The sequence below is a fragment of the Conger conger genome, chromosome 1, assembly GCF_963514075.1.
Source record: "Conger conger chromosome 1, fConCon1.1, whole genome shotgun sequence".
Classification (NCBI taxonomy): domain Eukaryota; kingdom Metazoa; phylum Chordata; class Actinopteri; order Anguilliformes; family Congridae; genus Conger; species Conger conger.
In genome coordinates, this window is record NC_083760.1 from 5,232,171 (window position 1) to 5,247,007 (window position 14,837).

A 14,837-nucleotide genomic window follows, 5' to 3' on the forward strand; every position below is an offset into this window, starting at 1 on the left:
ACTGACAAATGTTGTATTTAATTAATTCTCCATACAGTTGACCCGCTGCTTCTAAATCAAGATACACCCGTGAATGTGATAGAGGTGGGAGAGAGAGAGAAAGGAAGGAAGAGGTGGAGGGAGCAAGAGAGAGGGAGAGATAGAGAAAGAGAGAGGGAGGGAGAGAGAGGGACAGAGAGAGAGGAAGAGAGAGGGAGAGATAGAGAAAGAGAGAGAGGGAGAGAGAGAAAGAGTGAGAGGGAAAGAGAGGGAGAGAGAGGGGAGAGAGAGGGGAAGAGAGGTTCGAGGGAGAGGGAGAGGGAAAAAGAGGGGGAGAGAGGCGGGAGAGAGATAGAGAGGGTGATAGGGGGAAACATCTGGAAGAGCTGACCAATGGGCTCTGGGGGGCGGGGCAGGGGGCGGATCTGGCGACCTCGCCTGGCGGGAAGTGGCGCTCGCAGGCAGAAACAGGGCAGCGGAATAAAATAAAATAAAATTTAAAAAAACGAAACGAAACGGACGTAAAACTGAATAACGGGAGGAGAGGTGCGGGAGACAGCCCGGGAGATTTCCCCACAGGCGCCGACAATTAATCCACCCTCGCAGCCGACGAGAACGAGGTCTGGGGCCCCAGACGCGTCTTTAACGATTACGACCCGGGAGTCCGGAGGGGGAGGGGGGGGGGGGGGGGGGCGCGGTCACACCGGAGCGCACTATCACCTCCCTCGCCTCGTAGCACATAAACGCTACAGGAAGTGAAGGAATCGAACCATGACACCTGTTAATCTGGTCTGGGACATGGGGGGGAAGGGGTGCGGGCGGTGAATTTGCTCCCTCCGGTCTCCTGTCAACCATCCACCCACCCTCCCTCCCTCCCTCCTTCCCTCCGCACTCCAATTTTCAATTTTCACGCGGGTCTGATTGAATTTCGTTCACACTTTTTATTCATTCCCCGCGAGTCTTCTCTCTGCACACAGCAGGGGCGATTTTTTCCCCCCTTCCTCACTAAACACGGCCGTCTTTCACCGAAGGGCAGGGAGCCGCGCAATTTAACCGCTCTCCGTAACAGACCCAAAGAGAGGCATCGTCAAGGCAACACTCTCCCCCTGACCCTAACAGGGAGGGAGGTTTTCAAACGGCGTTTCAAATTTGGGGATTTTACAACCACCACTTCAGGAGGAAGTAGGGACCTGAGAATGAACGCTGGTACTTGGAAGGGCGGGGGGGGTGGGGTTGTCAGGGTTCTGAAAATGACAATTACAGTAACAGAGTTACAGTAACAAATCGATTGTTCGAGATTTGCTTGTTTCTTATTTCTTTGCTGCACCTGATTCCGTAGATACAGATTGAAACGGCAGGAAAGGGAGCCGTCCCATGACAGGAGAGAGGAAAAAAAAAACAGGAAGGACTTATCTGGGGAGTGCAGCACCAATTTCCTCAGCTCAGCTTTGCCCTAATACAGAAAATTGGCTCATTTATATTGACCAATCACACTGGGGAATTTAAACTGGAGAAAAACTGCATGATCCAATCGTTTATCCCGGTGGCACACTCCTGACTTAATTCAGTACGTACAGCTGAAGAAGGCTGCCAACAATTAATTCCGCCATGCGCAAGCTCACCTGTTTGCATATAAACCCGTGTGTGTCAGAGCGTTTAATGTTTAATAGATACACGTAAAAAAATGAACGGCGTACACACGAGAGCGGGGGAAACTGACAGACGAGAGAGCGCTCCACACAACCTGCCTCCGCTCCTCTCCGTCCCACTTTAAAGCGCGTTTATTTATTTTTCACGACTCCGGCGAGGCTCTGCGTCCCCCCGTAACGAACTCTCCGGAGGGCCGTTCAATTAGCCAATTAGCCATGCGGAAAAAGTGCAACGTTCACACAAAGCCTTGTTGTCAAAAGAGCACGACGCTGAAGCCCAGATATGGATGTAGGCCAATACAAGCACATTCCCCTGTGTGATGTACTACCTGAACCAAAAAAAAATTGTAAAACGAGCATATTAATTGTTGAGGTAATTAAGAAGAGTAGCCAGACACGTGTGCCCCCTCCCCTCCGATGGTGTGACACCTCGCCTATAACTATAGTGACTATGGCAGTTACTCTCTGGAGGTCCTCACAAGGCTGGTGTTTTGTATCAATGCTAAATGACTGCTCCTTTCCAGTAGTCCCCACAAGGCTGGTGTTTTGTATCAGTGCTAAATGACTGCTCCATTCCAGTAGCCCCCACAAGGCTGGGGTTTTGTGACAGTGTCTAAAATGGCTACTCCTCTCCCCAGGTCCCCACAAGACTGGCGGTCCCCACAAGGCTGGTGTTTTGTAACAGTGCGTAAAATGGCAGCTCCTCTCCAGTCGTCCCCAAAGGGCTGTGGTTTGCGTAATGTGTATGAGTGTGTGTGTGTTTGTGTGTGTGTGTGTGCCCAAAGCTTTAAAGCTCACACTCTTAACATCAGCCTGTTCTACTATTTGACCCAGTGGCCTCAGTTTTCAGCCTGATTGCACTCCACACCTGAAAGCTCCCATCCGAAATCTTCCTGAAAGCAGACGGTCCTTAAAATCATATTAAACCGGCTGCAGTGCCGTGCCAGGTGAAAACCAGTCGGGAACAAAACCCTTAATCCCAAACACAAAGGCATCAACACATTCAAGTCCAAAAAAACGCAACCGCGGATCTGTACGGTACACACGCAAATCCGCCATTCTGACTGGGATTTACAACCCTTGTTTTTTTTTGTTTTTTTTTTCTCTACCGTTTATGTCTAACACAAGGCCGCTTAGCCCCTGTAACATAAAAACACACAGAAACCACCGTAAAGCAGACTAAAGAGTCTCTCAGGTAATATTTCTGTGTGAGCTTTCTCTGTCCATAGCCTGTCCTGGAATACGATATATATATATGTCTTGACTGAAAGGGTAACCCTAAAGAACACACTTAAGTTGGAGTGGTCCGTGTTATCGAGCCGTTCCACGCAGGCTGAGATGCATAATTCAGTACGGCGGACTCCATTATTGTTGAGGGGGAGGATGAAGCTGTTTGACAGTTATGCAGAGCCCCCGTTCGGCGCTCTGACGGCTTTGGCGGTTTGGCGGGGGGGGGGGGGGGGTGTTGTGGGACGGGGGTGGGGGGGGAGAGGATGTGAGTCTCACCTTCCAACTCTTATCGCCATCCCGCCGTGTGAAGGGGGGGCGTGTGAGAGAGGGAACACAGAGTGTGTGTGCGTGTGTGCATGTGTTTAGGGAGGTGTATGCAAGTATTTGCATTCATACACAAATGCACACATAGAAACCCACACGCACACACACAGACACATACATACATACACACAGACACATACACACCCACACTCACACGCACACACACAGACACATACATACATACACACAGACACATACACACTCACACGCACACACACACAGACGCATACATACATACACACAGACACATACACACTCAGACACCCTCACTCACAGCGGGATGGATGTGAGCTCAGTAAATAGCACTGACATGTCACCGGTGAAGTGAAAAGAAACAGATTGTGTTCCATCAGGAGAGTGATCACACCTGAATGAGCAACAAGTCACACGATCATCGGTGCAGTGCGTGTGTCCCAGTGTGTGAGTTTGTGTTTGTGTGTGTGTGTGCGCGAGTGTGTGTGTGTGACAAGATTCTCAGAACAAAACTCAATTTAGTCCAGCACTAAGCTCAATCTGTGTCCGTGAAACCGGTCCAATATGTGTGAAAGTGGCTATCCACTTGGAAAATCACACATCCTAAAAACACTGCTGTGCAGGGGACCTATCCACTCGCAGTCACATAGCCATCATTTCGAGAGCGCAGACCACCAAACTGCCCTCTCCAGGACCACCATTTTGTGCTCAGGAACGGGAGACGCGGGGGAACTGATGTCCCACTGCGAGTGGCCCTGCCGAACCCCGGCCGCCCGGCCGCCGCGCAACACTCTCCTCTCCAGCTGAGCTCCATCTCTCTAAAGCAGCACCACCTCCCTAACGACACCAGTGTACAGGGGAGGGGCGGGAGTGTGGACCAGGGAACAGGGGAGGGGCGGGAGTGTGGACCAGGGAACAGGGGAGGGGCGGGAGTGTGGACCAGGGAACAGGGGAGGGGAGGGGGTGTGGACCAGGGAACAGGGGAGGGGAGGGGGTGTGGACCAGGGGAGGGGAGGGGTGTGGACCAGGGAACAGGGGAGGGGAGGGCGTGTGGACCAGGGGAGGGGAGGGGTGTGGACCAGGGAACAGGGGAGGGGAGGGGGTGTGGACCAGGGAACAGGGGAGGGGGTGTGGACCAGGGAACAGGGGAGGGGCGGGCGTGTGGACCAGGGAACAGGGGAGGGGCGGGAGTGTGGACCAGGGAACAGGGGAGGGGAGGGGGTGTGGACCAGGGAACAGGGGAGGGGAGGGGTGTGGACCAGGGAACAGGGGAGGGGCGGGAGTGTGGACCAGGGAACAGGGGAGGGGAGGGGGTGTGGACCAGGGAACAGGGGAGGGGAGGGGTGTGGACCAGGGAACAGGGGAGGGGCGGGGGTGTGGACCAGGGAACAGGGGAGGGGGTGTGGACCAGGGAACAGGGGAGGGGCGGGAGTGTGGACCAGGGAACAGGGGAGGGGAGGGGTTTGGACCAGGGAACAGGGGAGGGGCGGGAGTGTGGACCAGGGAACAGGGGAGGGGAGGGGGTGTGGACCAGGGAACAGGGGAGGGGAGGGGTGTGGACCAGGGAACAGGGGAGGGGAGGGGAGGGGTTTGGACCAGGGAACAGGGGAGGGGAGGGGTGTGGACCAGGGAACAGGGGAGGGGCGGGAGTGTGGACCAGGGAACAGGGGAGGGGATGTGGATCAGGGAACAGGGGAGGGGAGGGGGTGTGGACCAGGGAACAGGGGAGGGGAGGGGGTGTGGACCAGGGAACAGAGAGAGGGGTGAAACCGGCTCTCGGCTGAAATGATCAGACAGCGCGTGTCCTCGCGTTCCCCGCTGGAGGAAGTCCAGGAGAAACACTTCAGATCCCGTTTGCTCATCTCTCAGATCAATGCAGTTTAGCATTCAGGGAATCAAAGGCCCGTATGGCTCTGGCCTCTCCCTCTCTCTCCCATCCGGAGCGTTATGGATGTTCCCCCCCCCCCACCCCCCGGCTTTTCCAGAGCTGGAGGTACTTTTCCTGAATACACAGTCGAGAATGGGATGGGAGGGGGGACAGGGTAAATGCAACTTTACCCTGTAAAGGCTCCCCCCCCATATTACCATTCATCCAGGCTGTTGGATGTTAGCACTGGGAGGGATATGTGCTGATGTTCATTTGGGTTTGTGAGTGTGTGTGTGTGTGTGTGTGTGTGTGTGTGTGTGTGTGTGTGTGTGTGTGCGTGTGTGCGTGTGTGCGTGTGTGTGAGAGTGTGTGTATGTGTGTGTGAGTGTGTGTGTGTGTGTGAGTGTGTGTGTGTGTGTGTGTGTGTGTGTGTGTGTGTGTGAGTGTGTGTGTGTGTGTGTGTGTATGTGTGTGTGTGTGTGTGTGTGTGTGTGTGTGTGTGTGTGTGTGTGTTTCAGTGTGAGAGACAGAGCTATTTCAGCAGCTCCCAGAGAAACACGCCTCGTGTCTGCAGAACTAAAACGGAACGATACAGATAAAAAGAGCTGATTCAGGTGGAAGGGGGGGGAATAATTCTCTTGGATTAATCTCACCTCCGCTCCTGTCAGGTAGTACGCAGAGAGCAGCCCTCCAACGTAGCGGATGTTCACCTCGAAGAGAGACGCTTCTCCGTTCTGCAGGGGAAAGAGAGATCAAAACCCATCAGGAGTGAATCACCTTTCTCTGTAAATGCACCAGACTACCAGAGTATCGGACTACCAGGCTAACAGACTACCAGAGTACCAGACTATCAGACTATCGGACAACTAGACTACCAGACTATCAGACTACAAGACTATCAGACTACCAGAGTACCAGACTATCAGACTACCAGAGTACCAGACTATCAGACAACCAGGTTATCAGACTATCAGACTACCAGACTATCAGACTACCAGACTACCAGAGTACCAGACTATCAGACTACCAGGTTAACAGACTACCAGGCTATCAGACTACCAGGTTATCAGACTATCAGACTATCAGACTATCAGACTACCAGACTATCAGAATATCAGAATATCAGACTACCAGACTATCAGACAACCAGGTTATCAGACTATCAGAGTACCAGGTTATCAGTCTATCAGACTACCAGGCTATCAGACTATCCGACTAACAGACTATCAGGATCCTGCTGCAGGCAAAAGATGAAAAGACCCACACACAGTTTTTGAGCCTTTCATATCATCTTGGAGCTTTCAATTCGTTGTTCCATACTAATTTAAGTACATCACATTACATTAATGGCATTTGGCAGACGCTCTCATCCAGAGCGACGTACAACAAAGTGTGAAGTGTATACCCATAACCAGGGAAGTAAAAATAAAACGTACATTTCGGTCTAAGTATCCATATTTTAGAGTCAAAGTGCTGTTTTTCCGAGCTGCTTGTAAAATTATTTCCCACGTGACATGACGCATGTTTCTGCAATTCACGGATGACGTTGCTAAATTTGAACACAAAGCTGACTCTGGGGCACTCTGGGGCAGGTTTAGGGACTTTTCAAAAAAACATACGTCACCACTATCGTGGCCGTTTTAGATGCTAAAACCAGGCGGAGAAAGCTGATGCGTCTGGACCTTTAAACACAATCTTCTTCCCTGCTGACACCGCAGGTCCTGACGAATTAGGACGTCACACAAGCTCTTCACCTTTCACTCCGCAATATCCATCTCTTACCAGAGTCGCCATTCTTATCCACAGCTTAACTGGTTTTTCCTCCTGTATGTCTCACATGTCTACTCAACCCTGAAATTAAAGCGCGGCGCATTCAGCACTCCACCCATTAGAGTACCGATCACCTTACATTCACGCTGCAACCTGTCTGTTGTCCATCCATGCATCAATCCATCCATTATCTAACCCGCTTACACCTGCTGAAGAGTCGTGCAGGAGGGGCAGCAACACACCTTGGACAGGTCACCATTCCATCTGAGGGCACACACACCATTCACACAGACACACACACACACACACACACACACACACACTATTCACTCTCACACACACACACACACACACTATTCACTCACACACACACACCATTCACTCACACACTCTCTCACACACACACACACACCATTCACTCACACAGCCTCACACACACACACACCATTCACACACACACACACACACACACACACACACCATTCACACACACACACACACACACACACACACACACCATTCACACACACACACACACACACCATTCACTCTCACACACACACACACACACACACACACACACACAGACACACACTATTCACTCATACACACACACACACACACCATTCACTCACACACACACACACACCCACCATTCACACACACACACACACACACACACACCATTCACTCACACACACACACACACACACTATTCACACACACACACATCATTCACTCACACACTCACACCATTCACTCTCACACACACACATTATTCACTCTCACACACACACACACACACACACACTTCACTCACACACACATCATTCACTCACACACACACACACACACACACACACACCATTCACTCACACACTCCCTCACACACACACACACACACACCATTCACTCACACACTCACACCTAGGGGCAATTTAGAGTCTCCAATGAACCTAACCTGCATGTCACTGGACTGTGGGAAGAACTCGGAGTACCCTGGAGGAAACCCACACGGACTCACGCGGAAATATGCAAACTCCAGCGAAAAAAGAAAAGTGGAGAATCAAACTCCGGAAGAATACTCTGAAGTGGAAACAAAGTGCGTTGGGTCCCTGCCGGACTCTTATAAACTCTTATAAACTCTTATAAACTCTGCGGCGGAGTTGATTTGCCACTGATTACAATGCTGCTCTGCTCCTTAGCGGGCTCCCACCGCCCCACTCTCCCGAAACAGGAAGCATCTCTCCGCCTGGTGCCAGGAGTCTGGCCGGAGCCGAGCGGGAAGCGGGAGAAGCTTTTAGAGACTCCCCCCCCGCCGTCCTCCGACCGCTAACCGGGTCGCTTAGCGCTCTGGCAGCGAGCGCATCGATCCGCGCGGCGGACGGGGCTCCTCTCTCCATCCGCCTTTATCATCTTCCCTCTTTCTTTTCATCTTCACTGCTTTATTCGAAGAAAAGAAAATCCGGTTAAAGGATCCGGTTAAAAATGTACGGGGGGGGTCTAAGGCTCCTCCCCCCTTTCCAGTTTGAACTTCACATTACATGTACATTACCTTACAGACTCTATTTAGCTGATGCTTTTCATCCAAAGTGACTTGGAGTTGATTAGGCTAAGCAGGGGCCAATCCCTCCATGGAGCAATCTGGGGTTAAGGGCCCAACAGCTGTGTGGATCTTATTGTGGTTACACTGGGGTTTGAACCACCAACCTTCCCAGTCAAGCACCTTAAGCCAGTTGCACTCATATGCAACTATGAGTGAGATCCTGTGTGGAAACGCATTGCCAGGACATGATACAGTGGATAGATGGTGGGGGCGACATGGCTCAGGCAGTAAGAGCAGTCGTCTGGCAGTCGGAGGGTTGCCGGTTCGATCCCCCACCCAGGCTGTGTCGAAGTGTCCCTGAGCAAGACACCTAACCCCCAAATGCTCCTGACGAGCTGGTCGGCGCCTTTTACATTACATTACGTGGCATTTAGCAGACGCTCTTATCCAGAGCGACGTACAACAAAGTACAACAAAGCTGCATGGCAGCCAATCGCCGTCGGTGTGTGAGTGAATGGGTGAATGAGAAGCATCAATTGTACAGCGCTTTGGATAAAGGCGCTATATGAAAGCCAACCATTTACCATTTAGATACAATAGATACCATCGAGCTTTCAGCTAAACAAAGCATTGCCGGGCTGAATGACCTGTTCTCATCATTTAGTTACCTTATATTATAGCAACAAAAAAGATAAAACCGGGAGCTCTTTGAAATAAATGATTCCCACAGAAAAGCTCTTCCTCTCTTGTAAAGGTGGCGCTTGAGCGAGATTCGTGTTTGGCAGTTGAATCAGGGAGCGGGAGACACAGTGAGAGGGGGGGAGAGAGAGAGGTTCTGCGAGGTTCTGTGAGCTTCAGCGTTATTAAAACCTTAATCACAAAAAGAAGAAGTGAAGTCATGGCTGGTAGCACTGCACAAATAAAGTTGGAGAGAGTGGCGGTAATTGGATTGTGTTTCCCCCCGTCTGTCTCCCTCCTACAGTACAGTATACGCCCAAATTAAACTTCCACAGGCGGGGGGTCGGGAAAGAGTCTGCGGGATGCTCTGTACTGTTCCGTTCTCAAACTCTTCCTAAATTGGACGACGGTTTTCCAAAAAGAAGATACAGAGGTCTCTCCAGGGCGAGGTGCAGTTCTGTTGAGGCCTGCAATTTATTCATTTCTACATTTATTAATTAATTTTCAACCCGAGAACGGTATCGATTCGTACGTTCTTGTAATTAACCACCTGCTGTTATTGTTAATGGAAAAATCAACAAAGTGATAATTATTGCTGTCAACATTAACGTGTTAAGTCACGCGATTAATTTTCAATGATTATCGCGGTACACGTTTATTTTTTGCGCAATTAATTTCATTTTCTTATTTCGGCTGTGATCCGTACACGCGGATCGATGACCCGATTTCTCTCCCTTTATCCGGCGCATAATCATCATCAAAATGAATGGCGTGAGTTAACGCATTATCTTTCGACAGCCGGAGTAAAACACACAGGCGCACCTCCTGCAGAAGAGTAGTCGCCTTTGGAAGCATGAAAAGCCTTTCAGTCTCCGAGTCTGACCGTCTCCGTGATTTTCAGATAGTAATTGTCCTCACTCATCTTCACGGATCTCATTCTTCAGCGATCACACGCACAAGGGGAACACAAAAAAATATATATCCACAGCAACTGGGCATGACTGACAGCACCCCCCGAAATGAGCCGACGGTTAGCGCCGGTTAGCATTTAAAGAGGTTAGCGCGCGAGAAGTGCGTTTCCGTCCCAGCGTGTTTGTTGGCGTGCGTTTCCCCGGTAACAGACCGGGCTCGGCGCAAAAAGCGAACCAGCCCATAATGGAGGCCATTAAAGCAATTTGCGGTTTTGTCATCTGGGCATGGCTTTATCAGCTAAATGGGCAATAAATAATATGAATGAATTAAGACTTGGGAGGGTTAAGGAACACAGGGGGCTCTAAAGAGATGCAATATGTCACCCTAATTACTGCCAGCGCTGGCGATGGTGTTTACTGGCTCGCAGGCCGCAGAGCAGGCCAACTGCCATCGGAGGTGCGGGGAGAACGGAACGGGAAACGGATGTCAGAGTGAGCGATTGCCACCGCTTCACAGCCTGTTAATGACGCGAAGATCCAACGGTAATCCTCCCCTTCCTAATTTCCTAAATAACAGAATAACACAGCCTTACTCTCTGCTGAGTAAAACGGTTTTGAAACAGCTGGTAGCTGGTTGACCAGTTCAAACCGACTCGATACTCAAGATGGTTTTACCAGCTCAGGCTATGTTTTGAAACAGCTGGTAGCTGGTCATAGCTGGATTTTACACCAGGGGAACTGATCGAGTGACCACACAATAAAATGAATCTGACAATCAAAAGATAAACCAAACAATCAACTTATCCGACTTAACAACTGATCTATCAACCACTAAACCATCTAATTAAACGGCCATTCAAACAACTAAACCAAACTACATCATTGTCCAACAAAACATTCAAGCTTAAGTAATAAATCAAATAATAATGAGATCATAAATTACTATTACAAATTAAATAACCAATGAATGAAGCATTCAATCAGTCAATTAATCAACCAACCAACCAAACAATCAACCAGCCAACCGGCCCATAAAATACTCAATCTTTTAGCCAAGAAAGTCAATGTACTATAGAGACACAGAGCTGAGAAGCAGCCGCGCCAGGCTCCGGGGAGACGGACTGCTGGTGTCTGGCAGGGTGACAGAGCTGCCATCCTCCAGCATTGTCCCGGAGAGCCGCGCTTCCTCTAATGTAACTAAGATGGCTGCCATTAGTACCGCGGTCTGGGGCATCCATCCCCGGAGCTGGGAGCGGGAGAGGGACGACAGGAGAGAGGGAGAGAGAGAGAGAGAGAGGGAGGGAGAGAGAGAGAGAGGGAGGGAGAGAGAGAGAGAGAGAGAGGGAGGGAGGGAGGGAGGGAGAGAGGGAGGGAGGGAGAGAGAGAGAGGGAAGACAAGACAGAGAAAGCGATGAGAGAGAAAGAACAAGGGAGAGAGAGAGGGAGAGAGAGGGAAAGAGAGAGAGGGAAAGAGAGAGAGAGAGAGAGAGCGAGAGGGAAGACAAGACAGAGAGAAAGCGATGAGAGAAAGAACAAGGGAGGGAGAGAGAGAGAGGGAAAGAGAGAGATAGGGAGAGAGAGAAAGCGAGGAAGTGAGAATGAGAAATAGATAGAGAGCGCTAATGCTATTATGTGCACTTATATCCCATCTCTCAGCACTGTGTTATTAAAACACAAAGCCGGTTTTAAAGAGGACTCAGAAACATGGCGTGAAGTATGAGATAGAAAGAAAAAAATTGATGCTGGCTTAAATGTAGCTTAAAATCAGTCAGGTTCAATGTGATTTCACCGATTTAGTCATTTATAATTATAAACAACAACTTTACCTCAAAGCGATGACAACAACAAAAACAACAATTACTGTCATCCCCAGTAACAACACCAGCCAAAATAACAAATTTTCCAAAACTGGTAACTAGCTACAAGAACCCAACAACAGAAGTACCACGAACACAAACAAGATTACAACTAATAAGACCAGAAAAAAAAACAACAACAAACAACAATGACACAAATAACCAGAACCTTCACCAACAACAAGCGTGACTAAAACAACACATTCTCCTCCGCCAACAACACAAACATCTTCACCACCACCACCAAGGCCAAGAACATAACAACGTAACCACAGCAACGCCCGTATTGATACTAACAATAACACAGAAATATCTGCAGCAACAACGACAATCGTGACAGTAATAGTGGCTAACGTGCTTGACTAGGACCCAGAAGGTTGGTGGTTCAAGTCCCAGTGTAGCCATGATAAGATCTGCACTGCTGCTGGGCCCTTGAGCAAGGCCCCTTAACCCCACATTGCTCCAGAGGGGATTGTCCCCTGCTTAGTCTAATCAACTGTAAGTCCATCCATCCATCCATCCATTATCTTAACCCGCTTATCCTGAACAGAGTTGCCTATCCCAACATACATTGGGTGAAAGGCAGGGATACACCCTGGACAGGTCACCAGTCCATCACAGGGCACACACACACAATTCACTCACACACTCACACCGACGAGCAATTTAGACTCTCCAATCAGCCAAACCTGCATTAGTGTTATTATGACCACAGCTAACTCATCCCACTAATGGCCGATAAAGGAATCTAAATCTAAATGGGGCTCTGACACTCACATCGCTGTTTCATCTCCATGGACATGGACAGCACACAGATGTTCAGTGTTAATTCAACACTAACAGAGTACTCACTCACTCTGTACCAAAAGTTGGTATAAAAGGGTACAATGCAAAAACCCTACAAAATCATTGTTCGTTATTCTGCAGAAGGGGAGACAGGTCACACAACAAAGATTCACATCCAATTACATTAATGGCATTTGGCAGACGCTCTTATCCAGAGCGACGAAGTTGATTAGACTAAGCAGGAGACAGTCCTCCCCTGGAGCAGTGCAGGGTTAAGGGCCTCGCTCAAGGGCCCAACGGCTTTGCGGATCTTACTGTGGCTACACCGGGATTAGAACCACCGACCTAGCGGGTCCCAGTCCTTTACCTTAACCACTACACTACAGGCCACCCTCTAAACATTCATAGCACACACATCACATCCCTCATGTTTACATTAGACATGAGGGCAGGTTACGCTCTACTGACTCCTGAATAAGGTTAGTGAGCTTCGATTCATTACCTCTGTGAGAAAGCTTGGGCAGAAGTCTCTCATTACATCCAGACTCCCTCCATCTACACTACAGTATTAGTTATCAATTACAATTGTGGATATTACTGATGAGTTATGAGTAAAAATACAATTCTAGTAAATGATTCATCTACACATTTAAACGCCCACTACCCCCAAAAAATACCCAATGCTATGCCTTAGCTATGCTTGATTAATTGGAGACATAATAATAATAATTTATTATTTGATTATTATTTGACTTATTAATTATGCAATGGGACAATAATGTAGTTTGGTTTACCTGTTTGAACGACCGTTTGTTTGGCTGATTTAGTGGTTGACAGACGAGTCGATAAATTGGATCACATATCTAAATATAATTCTAGCTCATGATTCATGTACACGTTTAAACGCCCACAACCCCTGAAAATACCCAACGCCATGCCCCGTTCCCCGGCTTGGCAAGCTCAGAGACAGCATTACCGGGTTCTTCAACAACTTCCTCCGTACATCCTCTTCTGAAAATATGCTGCGTTCGCACCGAACGGCCTCCCAAAAAAAGAGCTATTTTTAAGGCTACGAGACAGGTTGAGCGTAAACAGAGCGGACGCCTTCGTTTAATACACGGACCTGGTGGGAGGCCTGCAGACGCTGGGAGGATGCTGAGATGAGCGCTTTTCTGACGCGGTTTTGTTTTTTTTATCGGGATAATAATACTCCTTCGGTTCTCTCCTGGCGGGTGATTCAGGCGGGCCGAGAGCGTGTTTACGGGCGGCCGTGGTTGACCCCAGGGAACCCTGGGTAAAAGCTCAGCCGTACTCGCGCGCGCCCCGTCGTTCTAGCCTTTGTTTGGGCCGAGGGGAAAAAGCACATAAACAACGTAATTGCTCCGTAATGGAACCACCGGCTCCAGTAATAACAGTTAATAGCAGGTAATAACCGCTCCCACAGGTAATAACAGGTAATAACCTCCCTGCATCAGGACCGCTGCAGTTTAAGGGTTGTTTTTTTCCCCCCCCTTTATTATCGTTTTATTTATTTATTTGTTTGTTTATTTATTTATTTTTCTTCTGCTTCTGAGTGAAACGGGATGGAAGAACTTGGCCGAGGGAGCAAGCCTTTCTTTCAGCAGCTGCCAAAATCATCGCTCTAATGAAATAGTTTGGTTTCCTTACCTTGTCACACGGACCAATCATGTCACCGACTTCCGCTGCAATCACGGTAATACGTCCGTAAGCTTTGGGGTTTTTTTTCTCGTGCAAACAGACTGAGTCACACAGACAGGAGACAGACGGATCCTCAGAACACCAACGCACACCGCCAACAACGAGAGCGCTCTTTACCGCGGAAACGGCGGCATCTTGAAACGATCCGGCTGACGTTTTCCCGGGAGAATTATTTCCATTATCATCCGCGATTGACGTGACGTGTTAAAAACTTGCCACAGTTTCACGGCAGTTGCATATTACTTTGCGATGACGTCAACAAACTCTCTTTGAGACCAACTCCAGCTTCAACTTTAAACTTGTCGACATTTCAAGATTTCTGGTCTCCTACGCTCCCTGTTCCGGATCGTGATGTGCTAGATTTACTACTTCGGTTAAAGTATTTCAGATGAGATAAAGTCAACAATAACAAGCTGCAAAATTACCCTTTTTCAATTCTGAACGAAAAAAACTGGCTGTGCTTTTGTGACTTTGCCCACGCTCCCGGAAAAAAACGGTTCCAAAAGGAACACTGTGATTCCGTATAAGTGTTCCCATCGACCCAATCTA

General features: G+C 49.1%; 1 protein-coding gene across 1 annotated transcript in view; it reads right to left on the reverse strand.

The window, feature by feature from the left end:
* LOC133107057 (mannosyl-oligosaccharide 1,2-alpha-mannosidase IA) overlaps nucleotides 1-14,837 on the reverse strand; it is a 238,740-nt gene that overhangs the window by 74,925 nt on the left and 148,978 nt on the right. The window contains exon 4 of the mRNA XM_061216080.1: nucleotides 5,676-5,756. Coding sequence (XP_061072064.1) covers nucleotides 5,676-5,756 — 81 coding nt within the window. The remainder of the gene's footprint in view (nucleotides 1-5,675; nucleotides 5,757-14,837) is intronic.